Genomic DNA, 17,012 nt, shown 5'->3' on the forward strand with positions numbered 1-17,012 from the left:
CTTTCACTCTATGCATCCGAAGAAGTGAGGTTTTTACTCACGAAAGCTTATGCCCAAATAAATCTGTTAGTCTTTAAGGTGCCACCAGACTCCTTGTTGTTTTAGCAAAATAAAGACAATGGACTTCAAGAAAGCAGGCTTTAGCAAATTCAAAGACTTGGTAGGAAAGATCCCATGGGAAGCAAGTCTAAGGGAAAAAAAGAGTTCAGGAGAGTTGACAATTTTTTTAGAGCGACATTATTAAGGGCACGAGAGCAAACTATGCCTATGAATAGGAAAGATAGGAAGTATGGTAAGAGGCCACCCTGGCTTAACCAAGAGATCCTCAATGACCTGAAACTCAGAAAAAAATCATACAAGAAATGGAAACTAGTTCAAATTACAAAGGATGAATATAAAAAAATAACACCATGCATGTAGGGATAAAATTTAAAAGCACAAAATGAGATTAAATTAGTTAGGGATATAAAGAATAACAAGAAAGCATTTTACAAATACATCGGAAGCAAGAGGAAGACCAGGAACAGGGTAGGCCCATTACTAAATGAGGATGGAAAGACAGTAACAGAAAACACAGTGATGACCAAAGTTTTAAATGCCTTTTTTGTTTCATTTTCACCTAAAAAATTAGCATTGATCGGATGACTAACATAGAGAACCTCAGTGTAAATGGGGTAGGATCTGAAGCTAAAATAGGGAAGGAACAAGTTAAGAATTTCTAAGACAAGTTAAATGTCTTCAAGTTGGCAGGGCTTGATGAAATACATCCCAGAATACTTAAGGAACTTGCTGAAGAGATCCCTAAGCATTAGCAGTTATCTTTGAGAACTCATGGAGGATGGGACACATAACTGAGGACTGGAAAAGGGCAAATATAGTACCTATCTTTAAAAGGTGGAATAAGGACAACCAAGGGAATTATGGACCAGTCAGCTTAATTTTAGTACCTGGAAAGATAATGGAGCAAATAATCAAACAATCTATTTGTAAGCACCTCGAAGAAAATAAGGTAATAAGTAAGAGTCAACATGGATTTGTCAAGAACAAATCATGTCAAGCCAACCTAATATCCCTCTTTGACAGTGTAACAAGCCTTGTGGATAGGGGAGAAGTGGTAGATATGGTATATCTTGACTTTAGTAAGGCTTTTGATACTGCCTCTCATAACCTTCTCATAAACTAGATAAATATAGCCTAGATGAACCTACTATAAAGTGGGTGCACAACTGGCTGGAAAACCACACTCAGAGAGTAGTTATCAATAGATCACAATCAAGCTGGAAGGCATATTGAGTGGGTCCCACAGGGATCAGTTCTGGGTCTGATTCTATTCAATATCTTCATAAATGATTTGGATAATGGCCTAGCACTTTGAAAGACAGAATTAAAATTCAAAATGATCCTGACAAACTGGAGAAATGGTCTGAAATAAATAGGATGAAGTTGAATAAGGAAAAATAAAAAATACTGTAGTAGGAAAGGAATAATTATGAAACAGGAAATAACTGTGTAGGAAGGACTATTGCAGAAAAGGATGTGGGAATTAGAGTGGATCACAAACTAAGTATGGGTAACAACATAATACTGTTGCAAAAAAAGCAAACATAATTCTGGGATGTATTAGCAGGAGTGGCATAAGTAATTCTTCCATGCTACTCAGCATTAATAAGGCCCCGGCTGGAATATTGTATCCAGTTATGGGTACCTCTCTTCAGTAAAGTTGTGGATAAATTCGGAGAGACTCCAGAAGAGAGCAACAAAAATGATTAAAGGTCTAGAAAACATGGCCTACAAGGAAAGATTGGAAAAAAATGAATTTCTTTAGACTGGAGAAGAGAGGACTGAGCGGGGACAAAACAGTCTTCAGGTACGTAAAAGGTTGCTATACAGAGGAGGGTGATAAATTGTTCTTCTTTACCCCTGATAACAGAACAAGAAGTAATGAGCTTAAATTTCAGAAAGGGAGATTTAGGTTAACTATTGGAAGAAACTTCCTAACTGTAAGAGTAGTTGAACACTAGAACAAATTACTGAGGCAGGTGTGAAATCTCATTGGCTTGAAATTTACACCAGGAAATATAGAAGCTCGTAAGATGGTTGTCATGCTGTAGAAGTGGTGTAAGTACTTATATTCTATTTTTAAAATGTTTAATTATTATGACATTAATATTTTTCTTTGTAACGTTTTTGGCTTCAGTGAATTATGAACTGTCAATAAATACACAACATGGCATACTCTCATTAAGTTTCTTCAAAAAAATAAAAATAAAAGAGGTTCAAGCATACTTGCAATCAGAAAAGAAGTCAGTGGAATGTTTGTGTTTGAATCTGCAGACCACAGTACCTTCTTAATTCATTTAAAGTAACAGATATATTTATGCTATTGGAATTATCGACAGAATTTTCTTACCTGTTGTTTGTCTTTGTTTACTTAGGAAAAGAAGCCCATCAGTATCAAGAGATCAGAACAGAAGATACGACCAAAGGGACGAGAGAGACGAATATTCACAGCATGCTACATCAGACAGTGCAATGCCAAGGTCACCATCAGATTATACAGATAGGCGATCACAGCGTGGGTCTCAGCTGTATGAAGAACCTGAACTTGGTGACTACAGAGATTCTAACAGAAGAAGTCGCAGACATTCCAAAGAGTATTCTGTAGAGGAAGATGAGGTGCAGAACAGAGAGGAATATGAGAGGCAGAGGCGAGAAGAGGAGTACCAGGCACGATACCGAAGTGATCCTAATTTGGCTCGTTATCCTGTCAAACCACAACCATATGAGGAACAAATGCGTATCCATGCTGAAGTATCCCGAGCACGCCATGAACGAAGACACAGTGATGTCTCGTTGGCAAACACTGAACTGGAGGAGTCCCGGATATCTATGCTGAGGATGGAACGACCATCAAGGCAAAGATCTATTTCTGAGCGCAGAGCTGCCATGGAAAACCAACGTTCATATTCTGTGGAAAGAACTCGAGAGGCTCAGGGACCAAGTCCCAATCGTCAGAGGACAACAAATCATAGCCCTCCAACACCTAGGAGGAGTCCAATTCCTCTCGATAGGCCAGACATGAGGCGCACTGATTCATTAAGGAAACAGCACCATTTGGATCCCAGTTCTGCCGTACGGAAAACTAAACGTGAAAAAATGGAAACCATGTTAAGGAATGATTCACTCAGCTCAGATCAATCTGAGTCAGTCAGGCCTCCACCACCAAAGCCACACAAAACAAAAAAGGGAGGTAAAATGCGTCAGGTTTCATTGAGCAGCTCAGAAGAAGAATTGGCTTCTACTCCAGAATATACGAGCTGTGATGATGTAGAGATTGAAAGTGAAAGTGTTAGTGAAAAAGGTAAGACTTATTTTCTTTTTTACTATTTCAATATTCATTATGGGTCATTGTTTATTCCATTGTATTTTATCTTATTTAATATACTTGATTGAATCATGTGATCTATAGCTGTTCCCATGTGGTTTTCAGTTTCACATGGTGGGTTGTTTTTTTTTTGCTTTGTTTTTTATTTTGAAATATGTTTAATGACAAATTGCAGAAAGGGTAACATGGAGAAGAACATTAGAGTTAATACATTCATTTGGATATGCTACTCATTTTTGACAGGGACAACTGTGCCTGTTGAAAACTTTCAATTAATTCTTTCAAGTATCTGGGTTGTGTTGTCACATAAGATTTTCTTGGTCAAATGATTGGATGAAATCACAAACCTATCAAAAGGCTACATTTTTAATGATGTTGGCTGAAACAGTAAAACATTTAGGATCAAATTCTTCCTTCAGTTATGCTTGTGAAAGCTGAGTGATATCAGTGGGTGTGGTTGCGTAGATGAAAGAAAGGGAAGAATATGACCCCTGTTTGTTAAATAAGTGAATCTATCTAGCTGAGAGGCGAGGAGGTAAAGGTTAGTGGTTGGTATGGATTGTGCTTCAGAGAAGACATATACACAAATTTTATGTTCCTGTAGCAGAAATGTTTATCCTACCTGTGTATCAGGAAGTCAATTTGTCTGTTTGTTAGGTACATGCAAAAATGACTCTATTTATCTAATGTTACAAAAATAACATTTCTTCCCCATTACAGACTAGAATGGTTTGAATATGCTGATGTAAAAAGCAGATGAAAAATCAGAACAGCAAAACTGGACTGGGAGTCTCAGTAGTGCTTACGGTTGCCAACTTTCTGATTGCAGAAAACTGAACACCCCTGCCCCACCCCTTCCCGAGGCTCCATGCCTGCCCTGTCCCTTCTCAAAGGCCCTGCCCCATGCTCACTCCATCCCCCCTCCCTCCATCGCTAGCTCTCCCCCACCCTTGCTCACTCGCTCATTTTCACTGGGGTAGGGGGTTGGGGTGCAGGAGAGGGTGAGGGCTCTGGCTGGGAGTGCAAGTTCCTGAATGGGGCCGGGGATGAAGGGTTAGGGGCTCAGAAGGGGGCTCCATGCTGGGGGATGGGGCCAATGGTTTTGGAGTGTGGGAGGGGGCTCCGGGCTGGGGCCAGGGGTTGGGGTGTGGGAGAGGTGAGGGCTCCAGATGGGGGTGTGGGCTCAGGGCTGGGGCTGAGGGAGATGGGGTACAGGAGGGGGATCTGGGCTGGGGCAAGGGGTTGAGGTACAGAGGGGTGAGGGCTCCAGCTGGGGGTGTGGGCTCGGGGCTGGGGCTGGGGCCGAGGGGCTCAGAGTGTGGGAGGGGGCTCAGGGCTAGGGCAGGGGGTTGGGGTGTGGGAGAAGGTATGGGGTGTGGGCTCTGGGAGGGATTTTGGGTGTGGGAGGGGGCTCAGGGCTGGGACAGGGGGTTGGGGTGTGTGAGTGGGTGCGGGCCCCGGGCGGCGCTTATCTCAGGAAGAGGAGTGATTTGTGTTGTTCAGGAGCAACATTTATTGAAAATTAAGGAGCAGTTTTGATATTTTAAAGGATCCAGCCCTCCGTCAGAAGTATGATGACCATAATATGGAGTCTTGAGAATAGGGTTTATGAAGGAGTTTATGAAGGAAGAAAAAGGGAATCTGCAGGGCTCTTGGAGGAAAGACCTCAAAATAGACAAGTATTTTTAATTAAATATTTAGCTGGCTGTATGAAGAATTATATATACAGACCTACATTTTCAAAATTGTGTGAATATTTTTTCATGAACCCAACAGACACTTCATCCATACTGGATGCATGTGCAAAAGTTGTTAGGATACTAATGGTTGCAAAAATCTCTAGAGAGACAGTTAGATACATTGCACAAGATTTATACATGAACATCAGATGTTCCACACGCACAAGTCACACAGGCACTTTTGAATACTTAGGCCAGAATTCCTGTTATTAAGTTGCATATCCAACTTTTGGATCATAATGCTAAATATTGTCCAGCATAAAAAATTACCATTTTTCTTTCCACAGACTGTTTTTTCTATCCCCACCAAAACTAGCAGATGTTTTGTCTTTGGTAGAAAGAGGGTCTGATGATCCTCTCACTTACATTGGTGTAAACAGGAGGCACTCCACAGAAACCAATATAATACACAAATATAAAACTAGTGTAAGAGAAGAATCAAGCTAATATTTATATCACTTAACTTCATACATTTTCTGTGTTGGTATAAAGTATAATGGTTGTATTAACTTTGTAACTTACTTTTTATGAATATTATTTCAAAGAGTCGTAATTTTATCTTCACCTAACTGCTCATAAATATTTTGGGTTCTTTAATAGTAGGGTACAAAATATTAACTGCTAGGAATAGGAAACCACAACATTCATTCCAGTTTGCCTTTTATAGAGTAGCAACATCTAGCCAGTTTTGTGAGTTGAGATCAGGAAACTTATTGCTATTATTATTATTATCCAGAAGCTGAAAGCCCATGCTGTCGCACAGTTGTGGCAATTGGGCCAAGTAATTCCCCCATCTGTGCAGTCTCCTTCATACAACCAATGCAATTGTTGCCTGCAAATTAGTTGTAGAGTAAGCAGGGCCGGCTCCAGGCACCAGCTTGTCAAGCAGGTGCTTGGGGCGGCCGCTACGGAGGGGGGCGGCACATCCAGGTATTTGACGGCAATTTGGCGGACGGTCCCTCACTCCGCCTCGGAGCGAAGGACCTCCTGCCAAATTGCCACCGCAGATCGCGATCGCGGCTTTTTTTTTTTTTTTTGGCTGCTTGGGGCGGCCAAAACCCTGGAGCCGGCCCTGAGAGTAATGGTGGTGGTTGGTTGAGTTACCTTTGATGTCACAATAGTCTAGGACTTGGCATGATAGATGCATGCTTACTGAAGCTGTACACTGCACGGGTGTAATTTTGAAGCCAAAAGGGCTGAGAACTTAAAAACTGGACAGTAACAGACCACAGAGCCCAGTGATGACTGAACTCTGTGATATTTTGAACAAAAAGATCTCTAAACCATGCTTGCAGCTTCACTCTGACTCAATAGACATTCTAGACTTCAGAGTTGACACACAGAGTGACAATCATACAATCTTATAATACAAATAGCATTACAGATATTGAGACCTAAATCTTATCTCAGTTATGACAGTAAAGATCTGAATAACTCAGCTGAACTTACCCAATGAAGTCAATGACATTTATACATGTAGACCCTCTGACAGATGTTGATGGCAGCAACCAGGGCTAGGTTACAGCGGGAAACAGAGAGTTCCATCCCTCTAAGTCTAGCTCTGGGGCTTACACAAATTCTGGTTCCAAGAATCAAATTATTCAGTTAGGTACAGTAGGGTTTACATTTAAATTCATAGAGTGAACGCATGGCCCCCTTTAAATCAATAGCAACACTCCCATTGACTTCAGTGGAGTCAAGATTTCATCCCTAATGTTTATGACTTAATCTAGCAGGGAGATGACCAAATCTAGTGTCTAGAATGAAAATATTAATGAAATGTGCACTTAGTGCATCTTGGGAAATATGATATAATACTAGATAATACTAGAATTCTCTGGAATCAAAAGGTCTTGGCTATCAAAGAAACTTAATTCCTACAAAAATGCCATGAGAAAAAAAAATGTTTTATGAGTTGACCTTGAGTGAGTTAATTCACATACAGTATAGCACATACTACTTGAGTAATTATTTTCATGAACAGCAAGCATTCTCGTTGGACTTAAAGCCTTCACTCAGAATCCTATGCAAGCATCTGTCATAGAGAATTCTCCATAAAAACCTAGCTAAAACCCAAGCACGTGTATACATATCCCTTCTATTGCAATATTTTTAAAATAGCAAGTTTTTCAAATGTCTTGGCTGCTCAAACAAAATACGCTTGCTTTATGCTCTCTGAGGATCCCCCACACCAGGGGAATCCTCAGCCATTCCATTAGGACGGATTTTACGTCCCTTTGTTCAAGGATCATCAGACCTTAAGGCAGAACATGTAAATGAATTGATTGAGGCCATAGAGGCAGGTGATGTCAGAAGTAGGATTAGAATGCAGTCTCAGAGTTGTATGGTTGGTCCACTGCACAAGGCCATCACTTGGGTTGCTGAGCTTTCCTGTCTTTTCAACCCAGGCAATATTGGCAACTAAACAGAAGAACCTGCTCAGATGTCAGAATCTTGCTATGACAGAGCTTGCTGTAGCAGCCTCTTACATCTATGAATTGTTCCAGTGTCCTCTCAGATTGAGTGATCTGTGGTTGAGAGTTTTTGCAGGCCCCAAACACCTGCCAGTGAATTCCATGAATAACTCGCAAACCTTAGGAAAAGTTGCACTGACAAACTTCCAGCTCTTTCAGTCATTTTACATTTTCAGGGCAGTCCTTATATGGGAAGGGGCTAGAAACTGACTTTTTAATTTTTTTGAGAAAATTAGCATTGCCATTGTAGGCCGAAAAGCAGTTATGACCTGCAGCCATAGGCCTGAAAGGCTGGCTCTGTGTGCATGTAATGGCTGCAGGATGAGTGCTTAAAGGAGTATTGAATGTCTTTGGTTTTCAGTATTGGGTTTAATCTCAGTCAATGGAGGGAAAGGAATATACAAATACAAAACATATTTTATGGAGCTTAATCTATGTTAATATTCTGGCAATAAAGTAAGTATAGTGTCTATGTATACTACTAGAGTATGTGTTAGATTTATCAATATGCTTCACTTTCTAACAAGATGTCAAATTATATAAATAATGGTAAATTGTATGACTTAAACCAGGCATTGCATTTGTGTGTCGTGCCCCCCGCCCTGAGCTTTTAAACTTAAAGCTGATCAAGCTTCATGGTATAAATTAAGGCGAGGACATCAGCCTTTCCTTTAGAATTCCATTCTACTTCCTTTTTCATAAAAGTAATTACAAAAATGGTAAAATAAGAAAATTTAAAATCTTTCATGAACCAAGGTCTCTGCTGCGTTGTCTGGTATCTGTCTCTATAGTTACTAGGATGGTCAAGGCTCCCCTGCTGGGTCTGGGCCACTCTCCCAACCTGGCTGTGGCCGTGCCTCAGCCTGCTCCCTAGATCAGTCCCCAGCCCCAGGTCTGGGGTGCCTTTGGGCTTGCTTCTCCCAGAAGATGCAGCATCACATATGCACTGTCTCTCTAAGCCTGCTCCTGCATAGCTGTTTGGTCCAGAGCAGGTAGGCTGAAACCAATTCTGGACCAGGGCTGAGGGTTTGGGGGATAGGAGGGGGCTCCGGGCTGGTACTGAGGAGTTCAGAGTGTGGAAGGGGGCTCAGGGCTGGGGTGAGGGGTTTGGAGTGTGGGATGGGGGTGTGGGCTCCAGGAGGGAGTTTGGGTGTGGGAGAGAGTTCTGTCCTGGGGCAAGGGGTAGGAGTGGGGATGGGGTTGGGGTGTGGGGTCTGGGAGGGAGTTAGGGTGTGGTAGGCAGTTCCAGACTGGGGCAGGGGGTCATAACTGTAACCTAATTGTATAGAGGAAGGTGAGAAGTTAGAGAATATGTGCAGGAAAAAGGTGGTAGTATTCTCCACCAGTGCGCCACTGCCTCTAGCCGCTATCTATACATTACTGCCAGGTGGGATATGGCTAATTCAACTAGAGTAGGGTAGATTTGTGGGGAACACAAAGTTGCTGAATACAGTAACTTCCCTGTCAGGGCATTAGAGATTTCAGTGCAATTTGCCTTTTAAGTTACTGTCAGCACAAGAAGCTGCAACTTCCACGCTGCGGCTTTAACAAATCATAGAGTGAATATGGGAACTAGTCAGGTGCTGCCATTAATTGGGAGGACAGGTCAGGAGCAGTGGGATCCAACTGAGGACAGGGTCTGAGATTCATGAAGCCTTCCCTCTCATTTTCTGCACATCTCAGGTCCGTGAGAGTGCTAGGTCATGCCTGCCTTTTCAACACTGCTGTCAGTCCTGAGGGGATGATGTAGCAGACTGTCTGCTGCCAAAAGGCCATATCTGGAGGGCAGACTTCCCTTCTGTGCAGTTCTAAATGGGAACTTTAAATAGGAAATACATATGCCATTTCAGATAAAAAAGATTTAAAATATGTACAGCAGCAATATGTATTTGGAACCTAAATATTACACACATTTATATTTTCCCTAAATTTCAGGAGCAAAAGCTATTAGCTAGTTAGATAAAAACAATTCCTCAGATGTCAGTGTTCTTATCAAATCATATGTGAGTTGTAAAAAACAAAATCCTAAACCTTCAACTATTTTTTTAATTGCATGGTTTTACAACAAGGTGAATGCAGGGTAGCTGTAGCCATGTTAGTCCCAGGATATTAGAGAGACAAGGTGGATGTCAGAGGGTTATAGATAGTAAGACCTCAGGGGATGATATTTTGTTCCTTGAATTTGTTCAGAAAGTAGATGTTGCTTTTAAGTTTTGCTTCCTTTTTTCACAACATGAAGAAATGAAGAACTCTGTGTGGCTAGAAAGCTTGTCTCTCTCACCAACAGAAGTTGGTCCAATAAAAGATATTACCTCATCCACTTTCTCTCTCTCTAACAAGGTGAATGTTTAGGTGTGCTTTACGTTGGTTTTAAAAAGCAAGAAACCCAAAGAAAGCTCTCAAGATTACACCAATTTTTAGAGCCTAGTTACAAGCCCCTGAGAGACAATGTTCATAAAATTAAAAGTTGTCACAGTATTAACTGTGGCAAAGTAAACAATGAGACTCTCACTACTTCCCCAGTGTTCAGTCCTAAAAAGAATATAACGGTAGTACTATTTATTTGTAACATTTGTAAAAAAATAATATAGGCCCTAATAGTAGCTTTTGGGACAAATTGACCATTCTGCTTGCATTAGGGTGACCAGACGTCCCGATTTTATCGGGACTGTCCCGATATTTGCTTGTTTGTCCCGCGTCCCGACCAATGTGCGGTCGGGAAACTGGACAAACAAGCAATTTTGCCCTCCCGGAAGGGCTCTTGCCCCCCCCCCCGATTCCGCCCCCTGCATCCCCCATTGGCTCCCTCCCCAAATCCCCGCCCTGGCCCCGCCTCTTCCCCCATGCATTTGGCACTCCTCCTCCCTCCCAGGCTTGCAGCTGTAATGGCGGGGCAAGCCTGGAGGGAGAGGGTGGTGGCCGGCTTCCAGTTCCTGGAGCTGGTGAGTAGGGGCACTGGGCGGGCAAGGGGGGCTGGCAAGGGGGCTGCTCCCCCAGGAGGTAGACGTGGGGGGCTCCGGACCCCAGCAACGGCAGGAGAGAGTGGCTCGGGGCCGCACGAGTGGCCATGTAAAGTTTATCGGCTTGGACGGGACCCCGGCCGGCTCCCCGCCCCACGCCAGCATGTTGCGGTGGCTGCCACAGGCCAGGTAAGGAACCGAGTCGCCCTCTCCCCCCTCATCCTGGCTCCTCAGCTGAGCCCCCCGTCACCCTCCTGGGGGAGCAGCCCCCTTGCCAGCCCCCCTTGCCCACCTGGTGCCCGTACTCACAAGCCACAGGAACTGGAAGCCGGCCACCACCCCCTCCCTCCAAGCTTGCGCAGGCATTCCAGCGGCAAGCCTGGGGAGGAGGAATGCTGCTCAGCTGAGGAGCCGGGGGGATGGGGGACTCGGTTCCTTACCTGGCCTGTGGCGGCTGGCAGGTCATGCTGACATGAGGCGGGGACGCTACCCCCCTACAGGGCAGGACGAGGAGCCGGCCGGGGTCCCCCTCCCAGCCGATAAATTTTATGTGCCCACTCGCGCGGCCCTGAGCCGCTCTCCCCCGCTGCTGCCGGGGTCCGTGCCTCTCGCTCCAGCGGCTCCTTCTCCGTGGGGCGGCGGGACGTGCCGCATGTGCCCTGGGGGCGGGGGGGGGGAGAGGGGCTGCAGCCACGGCGCGGCCGGCACCTGTAAAACAGCTTTTTTTTTTTTTTTTTACTTTTTTTTTGCTCCGTCCCCCCCTCCCCGCGCGTCCCAATATCCCTCCTTCTCCCCCCCACCCCCCTGCGTCCCGATATTTCCCGTCAGTGATCTGGTCACCCTAGCTTGCATTCTGTGGAATGGGAACTGCCACTATTGCTGCAGATATGATTCCCATAATCGTCCCAAGTGAGGACCTCAGCATCTGTGCCTGGAAGGAGTTAGAGCTGGGCCAAGATATGGACAGTCTCTGCGACAGTCTCCATTTCAACCTCTCTCAAAGTTATTCCCAGGCTAAGTTATGTTAACTATCTATGTCAGCATTAACTTAAGTGGATTCCATCTTAGAATGTTAAAACCCTCCGAGGGTGGGGAGACACATTCTAAGGGCAGTGACTTCTCTTGGAAATTGGGCCATGCTGTTAAAGAGGCTTGAGGGGCTGGGAGTCATTGCAGTGGTACAGGGCTTCTGTGTATTTGGTGCTAACCTCTGTTAGATCCCCCAAGATTCACAGGGATCTAGGAAGATCTGTGGGTTCCATATACCAAATACTTTGCCATTTGTTCAAGGAGGCATAGGGTTGCCAACTTTCTAATCGCACAAAACCTGTGGCTCCTCACCATCTAGGAGCTGGACCTGCTGGATGCTTCCGGGGTGCAGGACAGGTAGGGACTAGCCTGCCTTGGACCCGCAGCACCGCCAACCACATAGGTGCCGATTTCCACTGTTCCTGGTTGGTGCTCGACCCCACCCCCACCCCTGCCCCTAACCCTGCTCCTGCATCGCCCTCGCCCCGCCCACATTCCACCCCTTCCCCAAAGTCCCAGTCCCCGTCCCTTACCACCCCCATTCCACCCCCTTCCCCCAAGTCCCCTCCCCTGCCCTGCCTCTTCTGCACCTCCTCACCTGAGCGCGCTGCATCCCCGCTCCCTCCCTTCCCTCCTGGAAAGTCCTAAGTGCCGCCAAACAGCTGTTTGGTGGAGGGAAGAGCTGGGAGGTAGGCGGAGGAGTGGGAATGCGGCACGCTCAAGGGGAGGGAGGAGATGGGGTGGGGGGTGAGGGGAGCTTGGCTGACAGTGGGTGTAGAGTACCCACTAATTTTTCCCCATGGGTGGTCCAGCCCTGGAGCACCCACGGAGTCGGGGCCTATGGTCAATCGGACTTTTAACGGCCCATCGGCAGTGCTAACTGGAGCCGCCAGGGTCCCTTATCACTACATAACCCCTTCTAGTGAAATAATGTAATGGGAACTCCATATATGAGAACTCACTCAGTTTCCTATCGCATACACATAGTGATCCCACAGAAGAGCAAGGTGGTCGTTAAGAAAGTGAGTATTCATCTGCTTCTTGCACTCTGTGATATGAATAGTTATCTTGTTAAAATGAGCAAGATAACACATTATTTTAATAAAATCATTTTATTAATTTTGATGTTCATAATAATTGTAAAATAACGCACAAACAGCCACATAATGGCAAAGCATGTACAAATACATTGTTAGTTATGTTTCGATGCATGAAAGCAAATAAAGGATGTATTGTAGTTCCAAATATTCTATTTTGAATTAAAAAAATTCAGATAGTGAAATCAAACTAACATTTAAATGCTATAGTAACATTGCATATAAGCTCTAGTGTGGTAGTGTGTGAGGTGTTTTACAGCTGCCAGATGATGAGGATACAGAGAGTTGGGGTGGCAGTGGGGATAAGGGTCCTTCTATCCCCGTGGTAGTGGATCAGAGAAGACAGGTGGAAAGGAAAGGTGCCATTGGCAGAAGCCAGAATCAAGATTTTTAATCTCAATACCACCCATTTCACCTGCAGTCAGCTCCCATAAAGTCAGGGAATTGGTTAACCAACAATCCAGTCTTAGGGTCATGCTGTTTAATGTAAGATTGTTGGCCAATAAAGTATCCACTATCCATAGTATACCGTAATTCAGAACAAGGGACCAGACCTTTCATAGGCTGGTCTGATTGTTGATGCATCTGTTGCCAGTTATGACTCTGCTGTTTGCATCCAGCTGAAATGCAGGAGGTGCCCAATCCAATTTTGGATGGGATACAGTGTGTTTGTCGTGTGTGTGTGTGTTCCAGGATGGAATTGAAATTTTGGCATACTAATCACTCTGCTCCACTAAATCCTAAGTGAGCTGATTGTGTTCATTACCATGGTGTCATTGAAGGGACAGAGCTACGGTTGCCAACTTTCTAATTGTAGAACACTGAACACCTTGCCCCGCCTCTGCTCTGCCCCTTCCCCGAGGCCCCACCCCATCCCTTTTCCGAAGCCCTGCTCCCACTCACTGTGTCCCCGTCCCTCTGTCACTCACTCTTCCCCACCCTCGCTGACTTGCTCATTTTCACTGGGCTGGGGCAGGTGGTTGGGGTGCGGGAGGGTGTGAGGGCTCTGGCTGGGGTTATGGGCTCTGGCGTGGGGCCAGGGATGAGGGGTTTGAAGTGCAGGAGGAGGCTCTGGGCTGGGGCAGGAGGTTGGGGTGTGAGAGGGGATACAGGTTCTGGGTTGGGGGTGCGAGCTCTGAGGTGGGGCCAGAAATAAGGGGTTTAAGGTGTGGGAGGGGGCTCAGAGCTGGGGGAAAGGGTGAGGGCACTGGCTGGGGGTGGGGCTAGGGATGTGGGGTTTGGGTGTAGGAGGGGGTTCCGGGCTGGGGCCGAAGGGTTTGGAATGTGGAGGGGTCTCAGGGCTGGGACAGAGGGTTGGGGTGCTGGAGGAGGTTCGGGGTGCGGTTCCTGGCCAATGGGAGCTGTGGAGCCAGCGCTGCAGATGGTGTCTGCAGGCGGGGGCAGCACGCTGAGCTCCCATGGCTGCCCCTCCACCTAGGAGCTGGAAGGACATGCTGGCTGCTTCCCAGGAGCCACGCAGAGCTGGGCACGGAGCCTGCCTGTCCCACTGCTGAGAACCGGATTTTTAGTAGCATGGTCAGCTGTGCTGACCGGAACTGCCAGGGTCCCTTTTCGACCAGGAGTTCTGGTCGAAAACTGTACGCCTGGCAACCCTAGATTGAGGCTGATAGTGCTTAATGACTTCAACAGCCACATGGATGAAGAATCCTTAGAATTGGCTAAGGATTTCATGGCCACCATCATGTTGACCATGAGCTATCCTACTTCGGTACTGGCTCAACTCACGTAGCTGGCCATGCTTTGGATCTAGTGTTTGGGATGTGATAGGACTGGAAGTGAGACAATTAAAAACGAGGACTTTGACATGGACTGACTATTATCTCTTGCATCTTTAGGTTGGGGTACACTTCTTAGGTTGGGGTGAGGCACCTGTTGTAATGGTCCATGTCTTTTTTTGTTTGAAATTATTACCTCAGGGCATAATGGAGGCTGCATCTATTTGCATAGGTTGCTGTGGGGGTGTCACAGAGGTGAGGTTTGTGTTTTATAGTTTGTAGGGGGTTGACTGCTGTTTAATTTAAGTTTTGTTTTTAAACTGTATGGGGGTCTCATAGAGCTCTGGATACGTGCCCTTTTTATTATTGTAGAAATCCAAATAAAAAAAAAAATGCACACAAGTATACTTCTGTGCTATGAAGTCTCTATATTGTTATATCATACTATTTTGAAAACATTTTAATTATTAAAAGAAAATTGGTTGAAGTCTACAGAACACAGGTGGTCGTGTGTGTGTTTGGGGGGGGGGGGTGTACACATGTGGAAAAAATCCAGGACTCAGTTCTTTTCCTAGCTTTGCCAGTGAATTGCACTGTGACCTTGGACAAGTCACTTAACCTACTAGTGCCTCACTGTGCCCATTTCCAAAATTTGACTAACAGTGCTTACCTCACTAAAGGTTATGAGGTGAATTGCATTACATTGGTGTCAATGGGGTTCTGTGGATATGCAAAGGTGCACAAATGCACAGAACTGACCGCAGAATTAGGGCCAGGGCCTGCTCCAGGCACCAGTGAAGGAAGCAGGTGCTTGGGGCGGCCAACAGTAAAGGGCAGCACGTCCGTGTCTTCGGCAGCAATTCGGCGGCGGGTCCCTCAGTCCCTTTCGGAGAGAAGGACCCGCCACCAACTTGCCGCCGAAGAATGAAGCAGCGCAGTAGAGCTGCCGCCAAAGTGCCACCGATCACAGCTTTATCTTTTTTTTTTTTTCCCCACTTCGCCGCTTGGGACGGCAAAAAAGCTGGAGCTGGCCCTGATTAGGGCCTAATTTTCTATTGCAGTTATCTACATTTGCAAAATTAAAACAAATCAACTAGTGAAGTGCAGGCAATATTTAGTTTTCAGTAGACTAATATCCACTTGGAAACAATTTATTTTTGTAATTTTAAAACTGATAGTGTTGCTCATTGCTTCAGGAGAAAAAATATTACTTTATATTGCTGAGTGCTACTACAAGAGCAGTGAATGTTTTCCTTGTTTGAACAGTGGGAAGCAAAAATGGAATATTATTTCTTGGTGGCAATGTACTTGCCAGTGATCTCACTTCAAAATTTTAAGTAACAATGGGCCTGATTTTCATAGTACTTATGCCAGATAAATCTTATGCTGTGTAGCACCAGCTTCAAAGGAGTTATTCTTTATTTACACTGATTTAAATTAGATTCAGAATCAGGCCTACTGTTTCAGTTGTTTGCGACAAGGTTAACATCCATGTAAAGCTATGAATTGCAACAGAAGGGAAAATTGCAAGACAGTGTCTTGAGCACCTGTGGTTTTGAAAATTTTATAGCGTCTCAAGTGCCTCAGTACGGGGACATTTAAGTGCTAAAGATATTAATTATGAAGGAATGTGAGGCAGTATAATTGTTTTACCCATCCAAAGCCCTCAGAAATCTTGAAGGTATATTTTCATTTTAATTAACTAATTTAAAAGAGGCTGACTAACAATTAATTTCAATCTTTGCTTAATCTTGCAATGAGCCAAAATGCAGAGTGCTTTGCATCTGCGAAGGGACGCTCCTTTGCATGCTGTGTACCCTGACACTGCAGTACATGAAAATATGGTGTAGTGGTTAAAATCTAGGACTGGAAGTGTGGAGATCTGGATTCTATTTCTGTCTTTGCCACAGATTATTTGTATGACCTTGGGGAAATCTCTTAACCATGACTCAGTTTCAACTACTGTAAAGTAATAAAATAATATTTTCCCAAAGTGCTGAGTATCCAGCAGTCAAAGGGAGCTGCAGGATGTTCAGTAATTTTGAAAATCAGGCAATACATTTTAGGTGTCTTAATATGGCACCTATTTATGAAAATCTTGTCCTATATTGTAATCAGCAGTAGTATTTTCTTCAGAAGAAAACAAAATGTACATGTTTTGAAGTTTTGTTTTTCTTTTACAAATTTGTTTTCAACTGAGAGAAATACTCATAGTAATTTCTTGTGCTTCTTGATTTCAGTTTTATGTTTTTTTTGGGGGGTGGGGGGTTGGTGATTTTTTTGTGGGAGGATAATATATTTCATATGATCAATACACTTTTTTTCTCCACTCTGGTTCAGTATTTTCATTTGATAGAAAAACTCCAATTTTGGAGGGTAAAGTACAAGAGTCTTGCAGTAATTGCAATGTTTTTTCAATAAAAGGGAAAAAATATTACATAAAGGAATTACCAAATCTGTGTGGATAAAATTGAGATGTTGCAGTTTGTCAAACTGGTAGTTAGCAGTTATGTTGTAAACTTCCATGGAGAAATATATTTTGACATGTATTAGACACCAACTACATCAGAACAGACGTTTCCCCTGAGTGTG

At 44.4% G+C, this 17,012-nt stretch overlaps 1 protein-coding gene across 18 annotated transcripts in view; it reads left to right on the forward strand.

Moving 5' to 3' along the window:
* RIMS2 (regulating synaptic membrane exocytosis 2) overlaps positions 1–17,012 on the forward strand; it is a 767,247-nt gene that overhangs the window by 359,463 nt on the left and 390,772 nt on the right. For all 18 annotated transcript variants that reach the window (XM_034763436.1, XM_034763437.1, XM_034763454.1 and 15 more), the window contains one exon: positions 2,436–3,361. In XM_034763436.1, coding sequence (XP_034619327.1) covers positions 2,436–3,361 — 926 coding nt within the window. The remainder of the gene's footprint in view (positions 1–2,435; positions 3,362–17,012) is intronic.

This window comes from Trachemys scripta, chromosome 2 (genome assembly GCF_013100865.1).
Source record: "Trachemys scripta elegans isolate TJP31775 chromosome 2, CAS_Tse_1.0, whole genome shotgun sequence".
NCBI lineage: Eukaryota > Metazoa > Chordata > Testudines > Emydidae > Trachemys > Trachemys scripta.